Source organism: Salvia hispanica, chromosome 3, assembly GCF_029641045.1.
Source record: "Salvia hispanica isolate PSC_SH4W2 chromosome 3, Shi_PSC_v1, whole genome shotgun sequence".
Lineage (NCBI taxonomy): Eukaryota > Viridiplantae > Streptophyta > Magnoliopsida > Lamiales > Lamiaceae > Salvia > Salvia hispanica.
In genome coordinates, this window is record NC_142694.1 from 56,839,166 (window position 1) to 56,863,735 (window position 24,570).

At 34.6% G+C, this 24,570-nt stretch overlaps 3 protein-coding genes across 5 annotated transcripts; all 3 read right to left on the minus strand.

The window, feature by feature from the left end:
• Positions 1 to 1,339: 1,339 nt before the first annotated feature.
• LOC125214949 (uncharacterized) lies at positions 1,340 to 2,864 on the minus strand. 3 transcript variants are annotated; one of them, XM_048116205.2, is made up of 3 exons: positions 2,570 to 2,864; positions 2,448 to 2,493; positions 1,340 to 1,965 (listed from the first exon to the last, which is right to left on the minus strand). In XM_048116205.2, the coding sequence occupies exon 3, from the start codon at positions 1,926 to 1,928 to the stop codon at positions 1,515 to 1,517; it is 414 nt and encodes a 137-aa protein (XP_047972162.1). In that variant the 5' UTR covers positions 1,929 to 1,965; positions 2,448 to 2,493; positions 2,570 to 2,864; the 3' UTR covers positions 1,340 to 1,514. The 3 variants fall into 3 exon arrangements, with proteins under 3 accessions (XP_047972162.1, XP_047972161.1, XP_088924773.1); XM_048116204.2 differs by having other exon boundaries at positions 2,452 to 2,493; positions 2,570 to 2,863; XM_089068647.1 differs by having other exon boundaries at positions 2,452 to 2,863.
• A 9,492-nt stretch (positions 2,865 to 12,356) lies between these two features.
• LOC125212133 (transcription termination factor MTEF18, mitochondrial-like) lies at positions 12,357 to 14,345 on the minus strand. Its single transcript, XM_089067722.1, has one exon. The coding sequence runs from the start codon at positions 14,272 to 14,274 to the stop codon at positions 12,529 to 12,531; it is 1,746 nt and encodes a 581-aa protein (XP_088923848.1). The 5' UTR covers positions 14,275 to 14,345; the 3' UTR covers positions 12,357 to 12,528.
• Positions 14,346 to 15,087: 742 nt separating this feature from the next.
• On the minus strand, positions 15,088 to 17,000 carry LOC125212134 (protein PHR1-LIKE 1-like). Its single transcript, XM_048112211.2, has 6 exons — positions 16,451 to 17,000; positions 16,207 to 16,372; positions 16,006 to 16,082; positions 15,809 to 15,912; positions 15,561 to 15,630; positions 15,088 to 15,483 (listed from the first exon to the last, which is right to left on the minus strand). The coding sequence occupies exons 1-6, from the start codon at positions 16,823 to 16,825 to the stop codon at positions 15,292 to 15,294; spliced, it is 984 nt and encodes a 327-aa protein (XP_047968168.1). The 5' UTR covers positions 16,826 to 17,000; the 3' UTR covers positions 15,088 to 15,291.
• Positions 17,001 to 24,570: the final 7,570 nt, after the last annotated feature.

A 24,570-nucleotide genomic window follows, 5' to 3' on the forward strand; every position in this document is an offset into this window, starting at 1 on the left:
TGAATTTGTATTAGTTTGTTGTTAATGATAGTATATGGAAAATATTTGACATATGATTGTCCATCTAAATGTAGCATAGCACAATCTTAGGAGGCATGATGGATTTTCAAGCAATTAATAACCTAGGAAAATAGGGTCCCTCAATTATTAAATTTTCTTGTTATAAAGATGTGAGTCATGTGACCATATGACAGAGAGAGCTCCAAGTCCAAAGATGCCAAGTATTTATATCAATGTTCTAAAACATACAACATTGATGTTCTTGAACATGTATTTTCATTCAAATTCTATTAATTCTACAACATATAATATTGATGGGTTTGAAGATATATTTTTATTCAAATTCTCAAGATCCATACTTCCAAAATGAATGTATAGGTTGAGTATAAAAAATTTAAAAAGTGAGTATGAAAAAATTGTAGAAAACTTATTAGGGATTGCCATTTAATTTTACACCATAAACAATATTATGTTATCATTGAGCCTTTTCCACCATAATAATCATACCAATCAAAATCAATTCCCATCTTTGACAATTCTATTATTGTTAGAAGAGGAAAAAATTATTAAAATATTGTTAATTTTAATGTGGAAGAATAAGAGAAGGAAAAAAATAGAAAAGAGAGTGGAGAAAAAAAATAAAAAATGGTGAGTTATACTATAAAAATAGAAAAAAGTATTGGTAAGTAACTCCATCTATCTAATAAAAATATTTATTAAAGCATTTAAAATATAAATATATTTTAAAAGTATTGTGACGTCCAAGATTGGGAGCTGAGTCCATAGAGAATTTCAGGCCATAATAAGATCTTAAGTAGCTGAAATGTTTTGGATTGAGTTGAAATTTGAATTCAAATGCACTCACAATATTTCATCTCATATCTCAACAATGCAAACCTCCCAAACCAATTAATCTTTCACAAATCCAAGAATCAGAAAACTATCTTTACAACTTGATAAATTAGTCAATCTCCCTAGATGCAACCCTAGACTTATTTAGTTTACCAATAGATTTCAAATTCTAACAATTCATGACAAAATAAATAAAAAATAAAACATCTTTAGAAACTGCCCTAAAAATGAGTTATTCAAGTGCATATTAAAGCTTCACTATATCCATCACCAAGCATCAGCTCTGCTCATATGTCTAAACCAGCAAACAAACAAGCATAGAACGTGGCAAACTGAGCGACGAATTTCGAATTTTACCTCAATCGTGATCCTCTCGTCCACTTGTTCTTCGTTGTCTGAAAACACAAGCCATCTCCTGTGTCTCCATCACATACCTGACTGATATTTAAGCTGAAACCGCGGATATAATAGTATCATGAGAGCAAGATTAAATCAAAATGGGATCAAATATAAACACAAAAATTGTTATCTCTTTTGCATTAACAAAAACAATTAATTCCAAGGCATTAGCAAAACACATGAACTCAAAAACAGATATTGGGAAGGCCCTGTGATCCGAGAAAGAAGGCTTCATTCCACCTCTCGATATGCCAATACAAAATTTATTTGCATTCGACACCAACTTCAGCAGCCCGTCTAGGCTTGTTCTTCCTTCTGCTCCCGTGTTGTCTATAGCCAACGGGCTTGATTAGGACAGTAGCATTACTTTTGGCTTCCTCCTCCTTTACTAATTCGTCGCTTTCTTTAGTCTGTGAGGGCCTCTTCCTCTTCCTGCCATTCTCTACAGCAGCTTGGTTCTTGCTGCTTTTGCTCAACGCAAAATTTTTCGCCTCCTCACCATCTTCGTCTTCTTCCTCAATCTTCTCAACTTCGTCCACCTCCTCAAAGTCGTCTTTCATTGGTTTTTGCGGCCTCCCTCTTCTCCTCACAGGCAGCTTCTCATCCTCACCGCTGCCAGTGTCATCACGAGCAGCAAGCGCGGATTGTTTCTTCCCTTTTCCTCTCCCTCTACCCATTCTTGAAATCAGCAATTCGAGCAAAATTACGATAGTTCTGCAATGGATAAATTGGATACACATGACTTCAAAAGCACACCTTTTCAAAGAAAACTAGATAAAGCAATCCAAGAAACAATCAAGAAAGTAAACAATTTTGCAGAGAAGTAAAGCAACAAAACAAATCTAGAGCTAGGTAAATTCAAATTAAATCTTTTCTATATTATCCACTGAGAAATTCAAGAAACCAGACCCATTAAACTTGTTTACAGATTTAGCATACATCACATATATCTACTAAGCACAAAATACAGCAAACAACAAAATGAGCTTCAAATCCCAGAAAAGTTTAAGCTTGCAAATAACCTTAGTAATCCAATAAAAGCAAATCTAATTCATTTATATAGTATAACTTGGAAGCTCAAGAAACCACTTTTTTCTTGAAAACTAAAGAGCAAAAATAGACACTGGATCATTGTATACAGAAGCAACAGACTATGATCAAAATCAGTACTTTACATTAAAAATAAAGAGACTTACATACCAAATGAAGCTGTCTCAATAAGCAAGAATACCCATCTGCAACCTAAATAAACGAAACCTTTTTCAAGAAAAACAAACTGCACCAATTAGAAACCCAATAAAAAGACAAGATTTTGAACCTGCATGAATAGTTTCAACGGTAAAAGGGAAACAAAAAGATGAAGTCTTGGTATGCTGTGAGTGAGAATTAGATGAAAAACTGATCTGAAACAGGGAGAGAGAGAAAGCCCAGATCAAATAAACAGCAGAAACCGATTAGAGATTCACAAAATGGACTCAGATTTGGAAAAAAGATTGGATTTTTTTTATCCAGATTTCAAAGGCTGAAGGTAGCAGCCAACAAGCTAAGGGAGGCCAAGACTCAGCTGAGAGAGAGAGAAAGGAAGTGAAGAAAATTAAGTGGGAAGTAGGGAAAACATCAAAAGATATTTATTTAATTTGATGGGCTGTTTGGGAGGTTTTGGTAAATTATAATTGAAGGTCAAATAACTATTGCAGACAAAAAATTTGAAAAAACTACATATCTACCCTCTCTTATATCCAAAAAGAGAAAATTTCAGAGAAAAAAATTACTGTATAATGACTTAGTAGTGTAAAAGATTGCGCAATTTTTTAAAAATGAGAAAATTGAATGGCCATTATTTGTTATATCTCCTCTCCTGTACCACAAAATGTAAACATAGTCCACTTGTTATCTATACAGTTTTTAATTTAGAGACAGATCTATTAAAATATGTAGTACAATATTCTATTCAAAAAAACCTAAAGCATGTAAATATTTCACAAGTTGGGAATTCTCTCCCTCAAAAAAATTATACATATACATAAAAATTATAGCACTTAAAATTCTAATGAATACTTATTAAATGAACCCATTTATTTTGGTTTAAACTTTAAAGTGCTGAATTGTTGAATAAACATTTGAATTTGCCCTTAGTTTTCGTCTGATTTTATGTTTTTTTAGAATTTGTTAGAACTAGAAGAGGGCATATACATGTGTGATCAATGTTTTAAAAACCGGATCGGCCAGTGAACCGGAGAGGCTACTGGTTCACGGTTCAATCGGTCCAACCGGTTCAATCACTGGTCGAACCGTTTTACTGTTACAAATTATATATAATATATAAAATATATTCAATTTCAATGAATGATAAAATTTATTAAATTTTTTATCCATAATTATTAAATGTACAAATTACAAGTTATTATGGATAAAATTTTTAATATTTTAGATATAAAAAAAAAATAATTCATAATAATTCAAAAAAATTATATGACAAAATATATAAATAAATATGAATGTTTAATTAGTTTTGATGAAAATATACTATATAGTAAATAATTTATTATAAACCTTAGGTATAACTACTTATATTTACATAAGTATCTATATTATACAAATAATAGTTAATTTTAGTAAAAAAGAGTGAATTTTAGATGATAAATATATTATCATATTAATACCTATTCACTATAATATAAATTTAAACTTGAATGATTAGTTTGAGTAAATAAAAAAATGTTTTAATATAATAATAACTAATGTTCATGTTATTAACAAGAAATGCTTGTGGTGGAGTGGTAATGGACTTATTTTACAAGAGATCATGAGTTCGATCCCCACCAAAAGCACTTATTTTACAAAAATTTTAAACAATGAAGAAAACCGGTTTCCGGTTCCCGGTTCGACTGGCCGGTTCCGGCGGTTCGCGGCGGCTCAACATGCTGGCGGTTTTATAGAGAGAACCAGACCGGACCACTCACCGGTTCGCGGCCGAACCGATCGAACCGGCCGGTCCGGTCCGGTTTTTAAAACACTGTGTGTGATAGATGTTTAATACTTTCACAAGTTAGGTAAACATGTAAATAGTAGAGTATTTAATACGTGTGACGTGTGGGTGCAACCGTGTCTGTGATTATGTGAGTGGCGTGTGTTTTAATTTGTGATTCTGATTTCTGCATGTGACAGTAATCAAATTGCTAATTAGAGAAAGATTTGAAATTTGGAAAAATATTCGTGGTTTCACATCAATAGCAAATATTGACCAGATTTGAACGTTGATTCCGAATCCACTCGCCATATAATGAATAAATAGTGGAGTATAAATAACTCCAAACCTACTATTATATCATAAAAACTCATACTCCCTCCCTCCGTCCACTATCTAAAGAGTGACTAACCTAAGGAGTATAATCGAGTGCCATAAGACTTGTCTATCTTTAACTAATTGGTCGTGGGACCGATTTCTGCATTTTAGTATAGAACAACTTTAAATCGTTGGGTAGTTGTCACACCCTTCAATGTGATTATAAATGAGCACAGAGAATAATTATGGAGTGGGTGTAACCGTGTCTGTGATTAATAACGAAAAGAATATGCAGAGTAACTAATACTCCCTCCGTCACAAGTAGGGGTGGCCAATCGTGCGTGTTGTGTCGTTATCGTGTCGACACGATAACAACAAACACGAACACGACCCATTAAGAAAACTCTAAACACGAACACGAACACGACCTGCTACCCTCAGACACGAACACGACACGAATCCATTAAACGAACCACTGCGGGTCAACACGACACGATAACAACACATATATGACACGGCACAATAACGACACTGTAATAATAATAATATTATAATATATTAATATTATTTCTAATATTAAATTTTAATTTTAAAATTTTAAATTTTAAAATAAATAAAATAATAAAATACTACAATATATTAATGTTATTTCTTAACATGTAACACGAACACGACACGAAGTTTAATTGTCGTTATCGTGTCGACACGATAAGGACACGAACCCAATAAGCTTTGACACATACCCATTAATTTCGTGCGGGTTCGTGTCGTGTTATCGTGTCGTGCCAACAATTGTCAGTTTTTGGCCACGTAATTTAAGAAATTGATGTATTAAATTTTAAAATGGAGAGGATAAAGTAAGAAGGAGAATAAAATAAGAGAGATGAAGAGAACAGATAAAGTTTTTGCCTAAAAAAGAGACTGAATTGCCTTGAAATAAACAAAATAAATAAATAAATAAATACAACTAGACTTACTTGGTACGGAGGAATTTTAATATAAAATTAATAAAATATTACTACTTAAAGAGGAACTCATCATAAATAAAATGTGATTAATTTTTTTTACAATAAAAAATGAAAAAAATGAATTATCGAGTGTGGCTGAAGGAAACACTATAAAATTGTTTTATTAACATAAATTTATAGGTATTTATCTCGCCTCACATTCCCGCAGCCTCACGCAAGAATCTCCTATTATTTCAAAATAAAGAATCAACAAAATCTTAGCATGTAATAGTAGTAGTAAATTGGTAGGATCACAAGATTAAGAGGGGCACGGCCACAATAAACATAGTAATACAAAATAATTTAAAATATTGTAGCATTAAAGTAGAATTTAATAATTCTTTTTGTTTTTATTTGGGTAGTACCCATATTTTTCTATCAAATGGAAATAATCTATGACCATCACAGCTGACAGATATATTCCTTACTTGGTAGCTGATTTTTTAGATATCTTAAAGAAGGCTGTTTCTAGGTTAGAATTTACTTTCGATATTTAAACTCATTATGTGTGCATCCACACTGGATGTCATAACAGATTACTGAGCCCATTCATAAAATTGAGTTTTCAGCCCAAACTAATTGATGGGCCAATTATTTATTAGTGTTGAGCCGATTTGTTATGAAATATTGGAAGACATTTGCAAACTTTTCCTTCTCTTTTGGTGCTGTTGTTTTAAACAATGTTGATACAAGATATTTACATGCAAAAAAAGTTGAACCCATCCAATATCTAAATAGTCTGATAAAAAAAATATCGTTACGATTCAACCCATAGAGTATGCATTACTTTCTCTTTCCTAACTCCCAATCTACTAAAATCTACTCCATCATCCGTCCTCAAAAAAAGACTAATTTACCATTTTGGACTGCCTCCAAATTAAATCAAATCGGAATATAAATTTTTTTAACCAATTATACACCATTGATAATAATACGAACCTCATAATCCACTGACACTACTTCCTCACCATTAATAATATGGACTCCACTATCCACTAACACTCATATCAATATTTTTTTCCTCTCTCTTTCTTACTTTTTTTCATCTCTCTTACTTTAACAACTAGTGTTATCACCCGTGCTATACACATGATATAAGATTTTCAAATAGAAGATAAATTGTAAGCCAAGCGATTACAAAGAAATGATACTCTTTCCGTCTCATAAAAATATGGGCAATGAATATGGCACGAAAGTTAAGATAAAATTGGTAAAGTAAGAGACATGAGGAGAATGATATGGTAAAGTAAGAGAGATGAGGAGAATGATAGTTAAAGTAGTGTCAATGGATGGTGAGACTTACATTATTAAATTGATATAACTTTCCAAAAAAAGAATGCACATATTTTTATGGGACGAACAAAAATAAAAAGTGCACATATATTTATGAGACGGAAGGAGTATAAAATAATATAATTATAAAATCGTTAAGGGTTTCTAAGTTTTTAATAAAAAAAACATAAATATTAATAAATTGAAAGTCCAATTAGATAGTAAGAACAATTAGTCATACATAAATTTTGAAAAAATTCTTTGTAAACAACATTAATAGTAGAATAACAACCGCTATCAACACCATCTCTACAAACTAAAATCTTCACGCCTTCACGACTTGTAAGTTTTCATACAACAACATACAATTATCCATGACTGAAGACAGACTTCTTTAGAAACAATACAACATGTGAAACTGATTCACCTTGACTTTTATTAATGGTCATTTTATAAGACACGCCCAAAGGAAATTGTCGTCATCCGAATTTGAATGATAACTTTGAACCAGATAGTATTAAAGTCATTCGGGGAATCAACACTTTATGACCATCCAATATTAAAATCAATAATTTAAATGATAATGACCAAAAAATTGACAATAAATACAATAACAAAATATTTATTTTTTACTATATTAACACAAATTAATTTAAATCAAATTATTGATAAAAGAGTATTTAATAAATACGTAAGATATACTACCTATGTCCCATAATAAGAGTCACATTTTGCCATTTTTATTCATTCCACAATAAAAGTCAAATTTAACTTTTACCATAAATAGTAAATAGGCCCCACATTCCACCAACTTGTGCAATTTCGTCACAATTACTACTATTATATTTTTTTTCTAAAATTTTGTATAACCATAATTTTTCAAATGTCAATTATCATATTTGTTAAATTAGGAAAATAAAATGTTAAATGTGATCCGTTAAACAATAGAGAAAATACGAAGCAAATATGTTAAATATCAAAGTCGAAAGATCAGGAGTAAGTAATATTGCTTCTATTCCACTAAGTTGATCATTCTTTTTTAATAAAAAACAAAATGTTATGTCCATTTACCTACTTTACTTAAAGTCAAGAATCATTTTTTTATCCCTAAATATACTCTTACTTATTTATTTATCTACTTTACTTAAAAGTCAAAAACCATTTTTATCTAAATATAAACGAAAAGTAGCATTCCCTCGTTCCTCTATTGTAGAGGCGTTTCTTTTCGGCACATGATTTAAAAAAAGTTGTATCGTGTTAAGTAAATGACGAATAAAGTAGAAAAGGAAAAATGTAGAGTGATGAAGAGAGAATAAAGTAAAAGAGAGTAAAATAAGAAAAAAGCAAAATTGTTGCGTTTTGCCAAAAAAGAAACGACTCAGTTACAGTGAAACAATCGTAAGAAAATACTCCTTCCGTTCCACAGTAATAGAGTCATTTTGCCATTTTGGTACATTCTATAGTAATATGACTGGGCTCGGTATCTTGCCTTCGGGCATGTCCAATCTCGTAGGGTCTCGTACCCTGTGTCTTATCCAGCGTCCTTCGGGGCGTTGAAGAGTGGAAACGAGGCTCCAAAAAAATCCTACGACACGGGCTTCCTTAGTGGGATGTACCGATTAGGGTTTCTGGAGTAAGGGGCCGTTTGCGGTGGGCCCGTGCCACTATAAATATTGTTTACCCATACTTTAGTTTAAGGAGGCACCTTGGTCTAATGGCAAAGGGTGCCGCCTTACCCGTCCATGAGGTCAGTGGTTCGAGCCTCAATGGAGAAAACTTGTGGAAATTTATTTCCATGAGGCTCCGCCTCTTGTGCTTGCGCATGGACATGTTTATCGCGGGCCTTTGGGCTCGTGTCTCTCGGACCTTCGGGCTTGTGTGCGGCCTCGTGTCGCCTCCTTGGACCTTCGGGCTCATTGTGTCTTTCACCGGGCCTTCGGGCCCCTGGTGTCCTTCCTTAGGGCCTTCGTGCCCTTCGGTGCTATCCCTTAGGGCCTCCATGCCTTTCAGTGTCTAATCCCTTAGGCCCCGTGTCCTTTGGTGTCTCTCTCGGCCTTGTGCCGTGGATATGGCTTGAACAGGGGTGCCCTTCAGGGTATCTCTCGAGCATCCCTCTCCAAAGGGGTCCTTAAACGTGTAGGGACAAGCGGTACCCATCCCGTAGGTCCAGGCCGGAATTGATCCCTGGAATGCAACGAGCCTCGGCTCGGAATCGTGCCTTCGAGCATGTCGTATCCCGTAGGGTCTCGTGCCCTACGGTGTCTTATCCAGTGTCCTCCGGGGCGTTGAAGAGTGGAAACGAGGCTCGCCAAAAAATCCTACGACACGGGCTTCCTTAGTGGGCCTGTACCAATTAGGGTTTCTGGAGTAAGGGGCCGTTTATGGTGGGCCCGTGCCACTATAAATATTGTTTACCCATACTACAGTTTTGAGGAGGTACCTTGGTCTGATGGCAAAGGGCGCTGACTCACCCGTCCATGAGGTCAGTGGTTCGATCCTCAATGGAGACAACTTGTGGAAATTAATTCCTATGAGGCTTCTCTCGAAAAGTATTTAGTGCCCATTTCGGCCAACTCTCCATCATCTTTCTTTGGCTGAGTGGCATGTATTTCCACGGTGCTCGTTTTTCCAATTATGAAGCGTGGCTGAGTGATCCAACCCACATTGGGCCGAGTGCTCAGGTGGTTTGGCCAATAGTGGGCCAAGAAATATTGAATGGTGATGTGGGCGGGGGTTTCCGAGGAATACAAATAACCTCTGGTTTTTTTTCAGATTTGGCGAGCATCTGGAATAACTAGTGAATTACAACTCTATTGTACCGCAATCGGTGCATTGGTCTTTGCAGCGTTAATGCTTTTTGCTGGTTGGTTTCATTATCATAAAGCGGCCCCAAAATTGGCTTGGTTTCAAGATGTAGAATCTATGTTGAATCACCATTTAGTGGGGCTACTAGGACTTGGGTCTCTTTCTTGGGCGGGGCATCAAAAAACCATGAATTCGATTTATCTCAAATTTCTCCATGAGATTTTCTATTAAAGTATTGTTTAATGTTGAAAGAGAAAGGTTTTTGTAGATTGTTTTACGATATGATCCATTTAAGAAGGGATCATATACTCTTGATAAGTATTCGTTTGTAGAATCCTCATTACATAATCGAGTTCTTGTTTCCAGTACCCTCAAAGAAAAAGCTTCGCCTCTTGCGCTTGCCCAGGGGCGTGCGTCGCAGGCCCTCGGGCTCGTGTCTCGGCCTTGCGCCCCTCCTCCTGAGCCTTCGGGCTCGTGGCGATGTCCCAGGCCTTCGGGCTTTCGGGTTGGCCTCGTGCCGTCTCCTTGGGCCCATGGTGTCTCTCACCGGGCCTTCGGGCCCCTGGTGTCTCTCGGCCTTGTGTCGTCCTCCCTTAGGGCCCCATGCCCTTCGGAGCAATCCCCTAAGGCCTCCGTGCCCTTCGGTGTCTCTCTGGGCACTTCGGTGCCGTGTCTGTCCCGTGGATACTTGCTCGCACCCTCATGGTGCAGCCATGTGCCGAGCCCTTGCGGCTCGTCTTCGGCCTTGTGCTGAGCATTCCGATTCCTCGCTCGTGCCCTTGTGGTGCGAGAGTCAGGCCCTTGTGTTCTAGGCCCGAGCTTAATCCAGCAAAAATTCCTCAAATGAGTAGAGACAAGCCGGAGGGGTAAAACTTCCCAAACGAGTGTGGCATGTGGTGGGCGACCCCGTATGTCCAAGCCGGAGGGGGTTTCTGGAGCATGCCCGTCGATAATTCGACGATGTATCAGTTCACCTTCGGCCTTTTGCCGAGCATTCCGATTCCTTGCTCGTGCCCTTGTGGTGCGAGAGCCAGGCCCTTGTGGTCTAGGCCCGAGCATAATCCAGCAAAAATACCTCAAATGCGTAGGTCCAAGCCGGAGGGGAAGAACTTGTAATTAGAGTAAGGGCACGCGGCGGTTAATACCCCGTAGAATGATGCCGAAGAGGGTTCCGGGAGTGTGTGCGTGTGTTGTGTGTCCCGACGACGAGCCTCGGCTCGGTATCTTGCCTTCGGGCATGTCCAATCCCGTAGGGTCTCGTACCCTACGGTGTCTTATCCAGCGTCCTTTGGGGCGTTGAAGAGTGGAAACGAGGCTCCCAAAAAATCCTACGACACGGGCTTCCTTAGTAGGCCTGTACCGATTAGGGTTTCTGGAGTAAGGGGCCGTTCGCGGTGGGCCCATGACACTATAAATATTGTTTACCCATACTTTAGTTTAGAGGAGGTACCTTGGTCTGATGGCAAAGGGCGCTGACTCACTCGTCCATGAGGTCAGTGGTTTGGTCCTCAATGGAGACAAATGGTGAAAATTAATTTCCATGAGGCTTTGCCTCTTGCGCTTGCGCATGGGCATGCATCGCGGGCCCTCGGGCTCGTGTCTCAGCCTTGCGCCCCTCCGCCTGAGCCTTCGGGCTCGTGGCGATGTCCCAGGCCTTCGGGCTTGCGGGTTGGCCTCGTGCCGTCTCCCTGGGCCTTCGGGCCCATGGTGTCTCTCACTGGGCCTTCTAGCCCATGGTGTCTCTCGACCTTGTGTCGTCCTCCCTTAGGGCCCCGTGCCCTTCGGTGCTATCCCTTTGGGCCTTTGTGCCCTTCGGTGTCTCTCTCGGCACTTTGGTGCCGTGTCTGTCCCATGGATACTTGCTCGCACCCTCGTGGTGCAGCCATGTGCCGAGCCCTTGCGGCTCGTCTTCGGCCTTGTGCCGAGCATTCAGATTCCTCGCTCGTGCCCTTGTGGTGCGAGAGCCAGGCCCTTGTGGTCTAGAACCGAGCTTAATCCAAAGTACTGTGAAAAATAAAAAGAATATGAAATTTGTAAAAGAAAAATGAAATTGGCGGTGACACACTATTCAAAGATTGTCATTATCATGCACATTGCTCAAGGATCCTATCACATCAGCAAGTCAATTTATTAAGTCCATTCCAAAATCATGTTGTAGTAGTACTACTTAGTTATTATTTAACTATAATATTTATTACATACTCCTAAAAAATAAATTTTGTAAACTATGAGTAAAACCTTTTTAGTTTGATAGTTTAAAATTTCATTAAAATTGTAGGAAAAAATAATTCATTCATTACTCCGACTATGTGTAAATATAAATATTATTGTAGTATTATGATAATATTCTCAAACTCCATATTATTAATTTTTAAAAATATTTCACACTTTTAAATACTACTCCCTCCACTTTTTTAAGTATTTATTTTTGGTACGGAGATTAAGAATAGTGTATTCAATAAGTGGTGAATAAAGTGAGGAAGAATAAAGTAAAACAGGTAAATATAGAAAATAAGAATCGAAAATAAGAGAAAAACTGAAATAACTCAATTAATTTAAAAAATTTTAAAATAAAAAATTGACTCTATTATAATTAATATTATGGGACGAATGGTGGAGGACTACATCACATTTGGTTGATTCACATATAATCATTAGTAAAGTGGCTTGTAATTCAATATTTAAATAGTACTGAGTTTTTCAATTATTGAATATTGATACTTAAAGTTTGCACATTTAAAAAATATTGCATTTTCAATTACCAAACTTTGTGAATATTGATATATACAAGTCTGTCTATTTTTTTTGAGAATGATGGAATAATATTTACTTATTCTTCTAAGTATAAATTTGTCCTTCACCAAAACAAGGAGTGTCGCACCACTTGTGCGAACGCGGCCTCCCTTTTCATGCCATCCCCGATGATGAATCCATGTTTTTCTTCAGTCTCTCCCAAACTAAAGTCCCTCCGGGATGAGGATTCACATAGCACCTCACAAACCTCTCCTCCGAGTATTTCAAGAAACTCCTTAAACTCGACTCCGCCTTCACTGACCCTTCATCTTTCAACCATTTATGCATCAAAAGCCTAAGCTTCAACCTCTTAGTAGTATAAGTCAAGAGTATGGGATGAGCAAGCACAACACTCACCGGATAGCCCAATTCTCGTACAATAACATCGATCTTCCTCTCTATTACATCCTTAGACATGTTGAGAACTCTAGGATCTGATCTCAGCATTGCTAATGCATTCTCTTCACTCAATCCACTATTCACTATACAATCAAACCTCTCTTGTAGCTCTTCTCCCTTCCCCATCAACAACCTAAGAATCCTCTCCATTTCACACGATTTCTCAACAAAGCCGAGTGTTTCAAGAAACCTAGCCTTCACCCCTCTCCCTCTGGCAGCCCGGCTTGGCTGCTGCAGCCGTTCAACTCTCACTCCACGTATCCATTTCCTTAAGACATAAGGGTCCTCCTCCACCATCTTGCAAATCCGGCTTACTCCACAGTTCAATAGATGGACTAAGCTACCGACCTTTTTGAGCTGGCACGTGCCTAGAAGTAGCGGATACAGACTAAACATCCTAACTATATCACGAAAAGGCATGTTTATCCCAACTAGAAACTGATAGCTCCGAAGCAAGTTTCTAGTGAAGCCCACGACTGATACTTTTGGGAAGTGATGGAAAACTGCTTGTGCACCACTCGGTGTCGTTCCAAACTTCAACAAGAGAGCAAATAAGCACAAGCTACAACGGCCAGAGCACTCGAGCAGAAGACCAGGATGGTTCTTGATCACTTGCCCTATCTGCTCATCTCTCAACCCCAACTCACCTAATAAACACATCACCTCAACCATACATTTCCAATCACAATAATCACATCCCCTTACATGCTTCTCAAGCCAGCCCAAATCAAGCCCTAATTTCTTTACTTTTTCCAAGAAATCATGAAATTCTTGATTATCACTACCAATTAAGAGATGGGGGCTGCAAGAAATAATCTCAACAACAAGAGAATGTCTCAACCCCCAATTCTCAAAAGATGTGATTTTTGACTGCAAAACCCCATCATCATAACTGAAAACTTCCTTGGCCTCCATGTAAATCTTCCCAATCCTACTCTTCTCAATTCCATAGTTACACAGCACATAATAGTTATGCAACAACAATTCATCATCACTCAGAGAAACTGACACACGAGGAAGAAACGATGCATAATCACTAGGGCACAAACCAATGCTTTCAAAGAAGGCCTCAAATTCATTAACGGGATGGTACCTGAGATATCGTGTGACCAAACGGCGAAAATCGCAGTCGTTTTCACCATCGCCATTGATGAGCACTGCTTTCAATAACCTATCGAGAAAATTGGGGGAATTTCTGCTCAAATTCTCGGCATCCAAAAAGGGAAGATTCCTAGTTTCGTAGAAGTAGTCTAGCAAAGCAGCCTGAGCTTCTCTCCTCGCTTGAAGATGTCTCTTTTCGTGAAAATCGACTTGTAATGTGGAAAACCGAGGGAATTGGGATATGGGGCGATGTCCATTTGCGTAAAGACTGGATTTTGATGATGTGGGGCTGCTTCCAATGCACAGACGAGAAACGAGGGTGAAGATATGAAGCTTTTCGAGTCTCTGCAGACTGATCATTGAGGAGTGAAAGAAGAGAGAGAGACGAGCGCATGATAATTGATAGCTTTGGAGAGAATTCAGAAAAAAGGAAGGTACTTTCTCCCCAAGTAAGGTTTAAGAAAGGGTAAGCACATTGCAAGAAACCAAGAAGATCATTTTCAATATTTCCCATAAATTTGTATCCGCTCAATAATAAGCCAAGATCATTTTAATTAGGGATATTGACCCTTAATATTGCTTAATTTTTAAAAAGATAGATTTTCCCCGAAGTTTATAAATTGGCAAATAATATGATGAAAAAAAAAATATATATGATGAATTTTTATCTGAGTTTATTATTTCTTATGAGTAAAAAAATTTCGGCTATATTAATGGATTGAAGAACAATTTTGGATAGTGTGCTTCAACAAAATTATCCTCAACGATTGAAGAATTTAAAGCTTTTGAAGTTGTTTTCGAGAAATTACAAAAAAAAATCTTTATCATAATACTATTTGTTGGTGGAAAATAACAAATTCAAGTAAAGTTCGCAATATTATTTGTCAAGTTGAAAGTTGACGGGAATAATCCAAATTTTAAAAAGTTTACGGGCCAATATCTCTTTTAAATATTGTGTGACACAAAAATAATGTATACTCAAGTCCACAATTTCTTTAATTATAAGCACCAAATTAGAATTAGCCTAATACAAAATGAGAATTATTTTGAGACTAAAAGATATAAAAGGCTCAGTCATTGACCAATTTTATGGAAGAGCACAACTTATACAAATGTTACTTGACCATAACAAGCCTCCATAATCCAAGACTTTTTCTAGTAAATCATCTCAAGTCGACCAGCTCCTCAAAATATCAATTCACTACTCAAACTTGTTATTTGCAATGGATTTAACACTGGTAAATTTTTTGAAGCTTTCAACTTAATGAAAGTTTCTTGAAAAGAGATTTATTCAACTATGTAACAAGTGAGCTACGTTTAAATAAAACAAAAACAAAACATTTGATTCCATAGTAAGAAACTGATATGTTGTTAAGGCTAGTTTATCTTGATTGGGAAACCATTGTCAATTTCAGACCCTTCTGAAACCTCTGGATCTTCTACTAGTGTTGTAGATGATTTGCTGTTGGATTTTTCGATGAGGCTTTCCGCAGTCTTCTGCTGTTGATCGAGCATCATCTTCAGCTTCTTGCCTTGCTCTTCAATGCTATGCTGCAAATTTCTTTGAATCTGCATTTGCAACAAAATCACATCATATCATCAGCTCAATGCATTATGTGTATGCCGAGAGAGAGACAGCGAGCTACCTCTAGTTGCTCGTGTAGGCGCATCTGGACGTCAAGCTGCAGCTGCAGCGCCTCTTTGATTTGCATCCCACTGTGACCAAAGTTTTTAGTATATAATGCAGAGGCGGTCGTAGAAAAAAAATTGATTTACGGATAATTTTTTAAATTATGAGTTTGAGATTTTAAAAGGACAGTGGTTCGTTGGCTATTCACTATTGTACGATTATTCACACAAAATATGTCGGCAATTGAGATGTAACTAATCTTACGTCTCAATGTCGATTTGAGCTACGTTGTTTGCAATATTAGTCCTTTTGTCTGGTCTTCCTGTACCATCCGATGATTCTGGCACGTATTTCACATTCCGATATTTCTAGAATTGGAAAGAAAAATAAGAGAAAAGGAAGCTTATAATGTTAGAAAAAAATGAGACATGAATGAAATTAAGAAAAAGATATAAGTGCACCTGCAGATGGCTTTTGACATGAAAAATGGTGAGCCCCTCTGTGTCCATAAGCTGCAGTATAGCCTTCGGCCTCGCCTCTAAAGAGATGTCACAAAATCAGCATGTGTTACGATTCTTGTCTTATCAAAACCCACAATCGAGTTAAGAATATGAAGTGATCTCAGATCAGACAAGAGATGGGGAGGGTTGAAAGAGACTAACTGTCAGCACCACCAAGTCGATTTACACAATCAACGAATCGTTCATGTAGATCTTGACTCCACCTAATCCTCATCTTGCTCGATGCCACAGCGTTAGGAGTTGCTGCAGGTTGCTGTCCGAACGGATTCATGTTGGCAAAGTGAGACATGGCAACATTCTCTGAGGCCTAGAGAGGTCGGGCCGGGGGTGAATAAATGATCATCATCAAGTGGCAAAAAATGATGTTGAATCTTGAAAAACTTACATGAACACGATGAATTGGGTTGAAAGGGGGAGACTGCCTTATCGTGTTCGTGTCATCAACCTCGCCTAGTAGCTTCTCCTCAATGAACAAGAGGTGTTCATTTTGGGAAAGGTCGTTAGCCCTAAAAACTGTTGGCATTTGAGTTTGTGGAATGATGCTCCTCCCAAATTGATCGTAGTTGGCTGCGTTTTCTTGAAGATCGTACCGTGATAAGCCCATGTGGGCCTCGGTCGCGTAGAAAGCAGCAGCAGTTGAACCTATCCTGCTGATCATGGCATCAACAGGCCACAAATTGGCTTGCTGCTGCTGAGAGAACTCTGGCACCTCAGAAGCAAAAGCAGTGGCGAATCCAGAATTTTGATTCAATCTTTCCATCTGAGCATGGAAACTGTTTGATCTTTTCACACAAGACTTAGTGAAGAGAATATGCTTCGCTTGTTATTCTTCGATTCCCTCGAAGCTATAGTGCCCGGCCGATCAAGAAGAAGCAATGCTTCTTTTCTTTACCACATAGTATCTCTCAATATATATATGCATGTATTTCTTTCCTTTTGTGTTTTGGAATCTTTCGTTGTTTCCTCTTTTTCTTGTTTGAAATGTAGTGTTTGTTAGTTGATGTGAATGTTTCAACAGCTGAATTTTGAGGGTTTTAAAATTCATAACAATAGGATAGGATTGGAACAATAAGTTTTTGACAATAACTAAGACAAGGAAAAGTGTAAAACAAACAGATATCATCTTGTTCACAAATAAACTAATACCAAAATTGTCCCTTTCTATCAAGACATGTTAGCATTCCTCATCCACACCCTACAAACAAAAATTATATATAGATTCTGAAAATTTAATAAATGGAGATAGTTGAACCAGTTCAAGAATCTGCAACAAATATTGCTAATTATATCACACAATTTATTTCTACGGGAAATGAATCAATGATATGCTATATACATAGCTTATATGAGCATCATCATTGTTGGACGAACTTTTAATTTAATTTTATTTGTTTAGTTTGTGTCAATTACATTAAAAATTGTTCTTGAAAATTTTAATTTTATAAAATTCATAATTAAAATCAAAGCTCGATTTTTCATTTTATTTATTTATTTGAAGTTGTAAAGAAAACAAATAAATTGATTTTATGTATTTTGTAAAATTAAAAAATTGAATAACATATTTTAATAATAACATTAAACTAAATACTATATGAAATAAAATAAATAATGTTAAACGGTGAAGGTACTCAAGTAATGTATGTAGCATATTACTTTCCTATTTCTACATATTAAATATTTAGAAGTTTGATATTTATCTTTTAAATTTCTAGTTTAATATTTTGCCAATGTCTGTATAATTAACGCGGCGCAAATATATAGCTAGACGGTTTCAATATTGTATGTGGAGATTCGAGCAACAAATCTTAATTAGCTGTCTTAATCAAGATTAGGATAATTACAAAATGTAAGAACAATTAAAATGTCCACAAATAAACCGTGTACACGATAGCACATAACGTATATTTCAATGTAATGGTCGACTGTTAACAGCCTATACAATTATGACAAATGACAATTACGTTTTATTTGATTTTTATGATGGTTAAAAAATTGCCATAAGATATTATAGTTTAGGTGGGGTGCGGCGAATGGACTTTTAGATAGTGTGAATAAAATAGAAAACAATATTGTGGTATTTCCGTATAAATCAACCACTTGATCATAACTATAAATACTTAAAAATATAAAAATCTGGACCTGATATTTAATTGTCAACCAAAGTTCATAACGTGCTAGATGAAACATGTTGCCAAAAAAATATAAAAGTATTGTTGGAATTAAACAAATGTCTTTTAGGCTTTCCCAAAGGGCATGGTATATTATACTAGTATACACAAAGACAATAAAAAAATTGATACTGGCAATGAGATTTTATTTTTTCTTTTTTTCTTCTTGAGATAATATTGGCATTGAGAAAGAAATACAAGAATAAAAAAAATACAACTATTTTTCACCGATTATGACTTCAAGAAATTAATGGATAATAATTAATACTAGTACTACCATCACCAAGTCTGCATCGTATATTGTCCTTACTATTCGATCATGAATACACATCTATCTATATAAATATATAAAAATAAAATAAGTTTATTGCTAGATTGTCCCTAAACTACAAGGAAAAGATTATTTGATAACCGATTTCCTATGAATATACTCCATGTAGATATATTTAACAAGGGGTGAGTCGATACGATATATCGTATCGAAAACGTTGTATCGTGTATCGTATCGAAAATATCGATATGAAAGAATTTCATATCGTTATCGTATCGAAAGTTTCGATATATCAAATTTTGATATATCGAACTTTCGATATAAAAAAATTTCATATCGTTATCGTATCGATATTTCGATATATCGTACCGAAATTCGATATATCGTTAAATATCGATATATATCGAAAATAAAATATCGATATATCGAAAATTTTCAATATATATCGTATTTTCGATATAAAACGATATATCGCGATAGGGTCCTATTCTAATGCTTATAGCACCCTAATCCAAAATCAAGACTAAATCTCCACCCTTGGATTTTAAAATGAGTGGATGAGATTAAAGCTCACAAAATCTCAATAAATAGTAGACAAAATATCAACAAAAGGGTAATATCGTCATTATGTTATCATATGATAATTTTCGTGAGTGTTTTTTTATATCAACAACAAATATCAACAATATGACATTAGAATATCAACACAAGGACAAGAAAATATCAACACATTTTTATTGAGATTGGACATGCATAATATTGAGATTTTGCCTACAATATATTGAGATTTTTTGTTGTATTTGTTGAAAATAGCTGCTTATCAACATGTACGAAAATTGAAATATAATTTATCAAATTTCATCACCCGAACATCGTCGGAACATATGCAATTGAGATCTCGTTGGAATCCTTATTAAATTATCTTTAATTTGATATATTTTTTGCTTAAAAATAATTTAAATTGAGAGAGTTACGTAAATTTAAAGATTTGAGATGGTTTTGAGGAGAGAGAAAGTAGTTAGTTATAATTACTACATATAGGATTTGACATTAATACCCTTTTAATTTAATTAATAATTATTTAAATTTAAAATATATTACCCTTGACATTATATTAACCACGAGATCTTCTAATCTAATGGTTGAAAATTGGTCTCAATTTGGGATTGGTAATTAGTTAGCAATTGATTACATCTCTATCGCGATATAAGGAAATTCATGTCGTTATCGTATCGAAAACTTACGATACAATATCGTATCGTATCGTATCGAAAATTACGATATATCGAAAATTCGATAATTTTTTGATATCTTTCAATACGATACGAGCGATATATCATTTTTTCGATATTTTTCCCCAGCCCTAGTTGTGAATATGATTTACATTTTGATACAATAAAGGATGGAAGAAAGTGCAAAAAACATTCTTACTTTTTTTTATTTCTAACAAAAGGAACCAAATGGTATGGCCGAATTAGATACTCTTATTCTAATTATAGAAGTTATTGGAGTATTACTTTTATTCTACTAATTGGATTTCTTATCTGTTAACTCAATGAGAAAGATTCAATGCAATAGTATCAATTATTATTAATTTTTTATCGACCCACTTGGAAAAAGAACTTATAAATAAGGCAACTTGCTCATCTTTAATTTTTAGCCGAGATATAATGATAGATGTTAAGGTGTCACCACCTTTTAAAATAATATTATACCATCATTCTTAACTAATCATTTATGTATGTGGACGAATAATAAGCTGGTACATGGCAAAGAAAAAAAAAACCTAAAAATGACAGCCAGCAATATGGTATACACTATACAATAATTTTTCTTGGCCAGCAATATCCGACACACTATACAGTGCAGCATTTATAATATTGACGTGTAGCGTTTATAATATTGTTGTATATGTGGTGTCACAGTGTCACTTTAAGAGGTGTTGTCATTTTAACACAAATCTATAATAATATGTTGATATGTGATGCGAAATTAGTTACAAATTTAAATAAAAAGTATTTCCTTAGATTTAACGTGTAAATCCTGATAAAATGACAGCCATTAAAGATTTTATGTACAATGTGGTTTTTCTCTACGTTCGATTTATATATTCCTATTTGTCATGGTGTATTTAATTTTGGTGGATATTAAATTTGTTAGAAAAATGCTATAACAATTAACTTAATATAATTTTTGTTCATATTAGTTAAAATTTGTGAAAAAACTAAAATACAACAAATTGGTGTTGTCAAAGCACAATAACCGTATGTGTAGATCTTAAAATTATTTTATAGTTTTCTCTTATCATGGTAGCAACTAAGTAAGCTTCAGGTGGTGGAACTTTGGTACACGCCAAAATTTAAATGATTTACCCAAAATACCACTAAATACAGAAGTCCAAGGACTCCAGATTCAACTAATTGAAATAAACATATTTGTTTCTCAAAAGAACCAAAAATTGCAAAGTGAATGACTAGTACAAAAAATAAAGTAATTTATGATGTGTGTAAAATAAGAATTTGATGAATAATACTCTCACCGTACTTTTGTAGTAGAGATATTTTTTTTAGCACGAGTATGAAAATTGTGTTGAGTGGGTTAAAGAAAGAGAGGTTAAAATAGAGAGATGAAGAGAGGATAAAGTAAGAGTGTGATGTCTTTCTTTTTAATATTTAAAAGAGAATTGACTTAATGGGACAACTAAAAAGGAAATACTCACGATTCAGCTACCTAAAAATAGAGATAGTAATAAATAATAGTAGTAAAAAATGAGAGTTTTTTTGGGCCGCAAAGTGTGTGTTAAATAAAAATAAAGTGTACAAGTAAAAATTCAAAAACCACGTAAAATAGAAAAAGAAATTGTAAAATGTAGAACAAATATATAAGACAACATTTAGAGCACTAACAAGTCAAAGGCCATTCCAACTATGGAAATCAGACTCAAACCCAAAATAATACTCCCTCCATCTAAAAAAAATCGAATTATTGGTGTATGACACGAGTTTTAATGTAGAATTGGTAAAGTAAGAGAGAAGGGAAAAAAATAAGAGAGAATGAGAAAAAGTGAGAAGTAGTATTAGTGGAATGATGTTTAGGTAGTGGCGGATCCATAAATTTATATTCGGAGGTACGAGTAGTCGAATAGGAGTAGTCGAATAGGAATAGGGGTACATTTATACATAATAGTACTAAATAAATTTTTTTTTTGGAGGGGGGGGGGGGTTTCATTTGAACCCCCTGGTTACCACCTCCCTCCGCCGCTGTGTATAGAGTTATTATTTATTGAAAACTTTCCATAAATGAATGTGCTCTATTTTTTTGGACGGTCAAAAATAATAAATATGCTCTATTTTTTATAGACGGATGGAGTATTTCATATTCACGTACTTTTTGCACTACTTTTTGATCTTATCTACATATGTATTTAAATTACATATTAATACCACGACACTTTATCAATAATTCATAGTACTATAAAGTAAATGAATTTATATATAATGAACTTGATTGAATTTTTAACAAATTATATATAAAATAAATAACTAATAAAAAAAATTTATAACATAAAATTAATTTTAATATATTTATCATTTCGTTTTCATTTACAATTAATGACTTTTGAACTAGATAAATTTTAATTGACTTTTAAATAAAATTTCAGCCCAGCCCCTTAAAATTTGAATATTATTTAGAAAGGACACTAGAAATTAGGGACAAAAAGTATAGTTAACCCAAAAATGAATTACCAAAACCAAAAGGCATAAACCCCTTTTCGTACTCATCTTTCGAAAATACTTCGAATGTGGTAACAACTATATTGAAACCATGCACATGGTCTCAAATAAAGACGATGTAATCCATGTGAATCGTTCTTTACAAAATCTTTCTAACACGAACACGAAAATTACAGCTTTTAATTAGTGTCAAAATACCTAATACATCCACGTCATATCTTCATCGAATTACTCAATAAATTTCCTCACAATCAATGATTGATCATACTATGAGTAATTTAGGGTTTCCTAAATTCCCATGATTGCCACACTTACCCGAAAAGTAACATTAAACCCTAGGCCAACAAAAGAGTTGGCAGCTCATTCCATAAAAAAGTTGAATATTTTGATTTCTCACATTCTTGATTTTTAATTTGCGTAAATTCTTGGAAATCATTAACTTGTTCATTATAAGCTGCATGATCATGCATGTGGGTGATTTATTATATGAAACTGTTTAGACATACCAGATTATTGTGCATCGGGATAATTAATTGTTGGTAGATATATATTTCAAATTCGAAATAGACATTTGTTTTTTCTATTTAATGTAATAAATCAAACTACCAAAAGCAGGTTAGAGGAAACTTGATCTAAATAATCTTTTATTTTTTTTTATATAGAAGTAAAATGCTCAAAATAACGAGGAGTGAGCAAAAGTTCAGCATATTGACTAACAAAGCTCTGCAATAAAACAAATACACACACAAGAGCCAAAGCCAAAACACCCCACAAGCTCCCAATATCTTCTTAGACCGAGGGCACCCCGACAAACTAAAAGCACAGAGGAAGAGGAGGAAAAAAATAAAGCAACCAAGCGACAGCAGGAGGAAAAAACAAATGATCTTTATATTAATATACCATACTACTCTGACCCACAGAAATAGGTCATTTGGAGATGTCACAAGTTTTATACGTAATTAGTAAAGTAACAGAGAATGAGAAAAAAATAGCTAAAATAGTGTAGTGGAGGGTGAAATCCATAAGTGATAAAGTAAAAGCAAAGGAGAAAAATTCCCATAAATGTATATAACTATTTCTATAAGACAGGAGAAAAAAATGAAAAAAATGAGTCTATATCTATAGAATGGAAGGAGTATTAATTTACGAAATAATCAAACTCAAATACTCAAATATAAAATCAATCATTAGTTTTAAATTGCAAATTAAATGTTACTATAATTATCTCAAACCATATTTGAATCTAGTGAACCATGACTAGTATTTATAAAATCACACTAAGCACAAAAACAAAAATTAATAATGGAACACAAAAAAGTGAGATAGAAAATAATAATTGTCATAAAAAACTACATAGGCCAATCTTTTCTTGAAATAAAAAGCATCAATAATCTTTTGACAGCTGTTTAGATGAAAAACACAATCAAGATTTTGGTACATGCATAAGTAATTCATAGAACCATCACATTAAAACTCAAGAACTAGAGCCATGGACCTAGTAGAACTATATATATAGTAGACTTGCCAAATAATTGGGCAGAATTTTAATTCCTATATCGAAAATTTTAAACATTTTGTTAGTTAACTATTTTATATGGCATAGATGAATATTAGTTTGGTATAGTTTTTTATGTGTATAGTTTGGTATAGTTTTTTATGTGTATATACAAATAATATTTTGTCCACGAAATATTCATGTTGCAGTATTCCTGCATAATTACACAAAATAAAAACATGATGCATTCAAATCTTCTGCTCCTCACCTACTGTTTACCACTTCTTTTCATTTCTTTTTAAAATTCCAAATCGTAAGCAAATTATTTTCACCTAATGAGGGTTCGCCTTCGGCTCCTTGTTTTGAAATCTTGCTTAAAATGTGATAAAACTAAAAAAAAAAAGTTATCAGAACATAAAATTGAAAATAAGGATCCAAACTATCATTAGGTAGACAAAAACTATAAGATTAGAGACGACTTTTTAAAGCAGACAGAAACTACAAGATTAAAGTCAGATTTTAAAAATATAAATGATATATTTAGTAACACAAGTTAACGTTCTTAATTGCAGTGCAGTTTTATGTAATGCGTACGCTAGTGAAATCTGATTGTTTTTTCACCTCCACGTTGCAAATCAACCTTTTTTGCAAGCTTTGGAAAATTTAAATACTTTGAAGATTTTGTTTGTATGATTAATATCAAAATTAGATGCAATTATATGATTTGTTACTCGAATAAACGTAAAAAATTACGAAAACAGAATGCTCTCCCCGTTTCCAAAAATTTGTTATTTATTTCCATTTTCGTCCATCCCAAAAATTTGTCACCTTTCACTT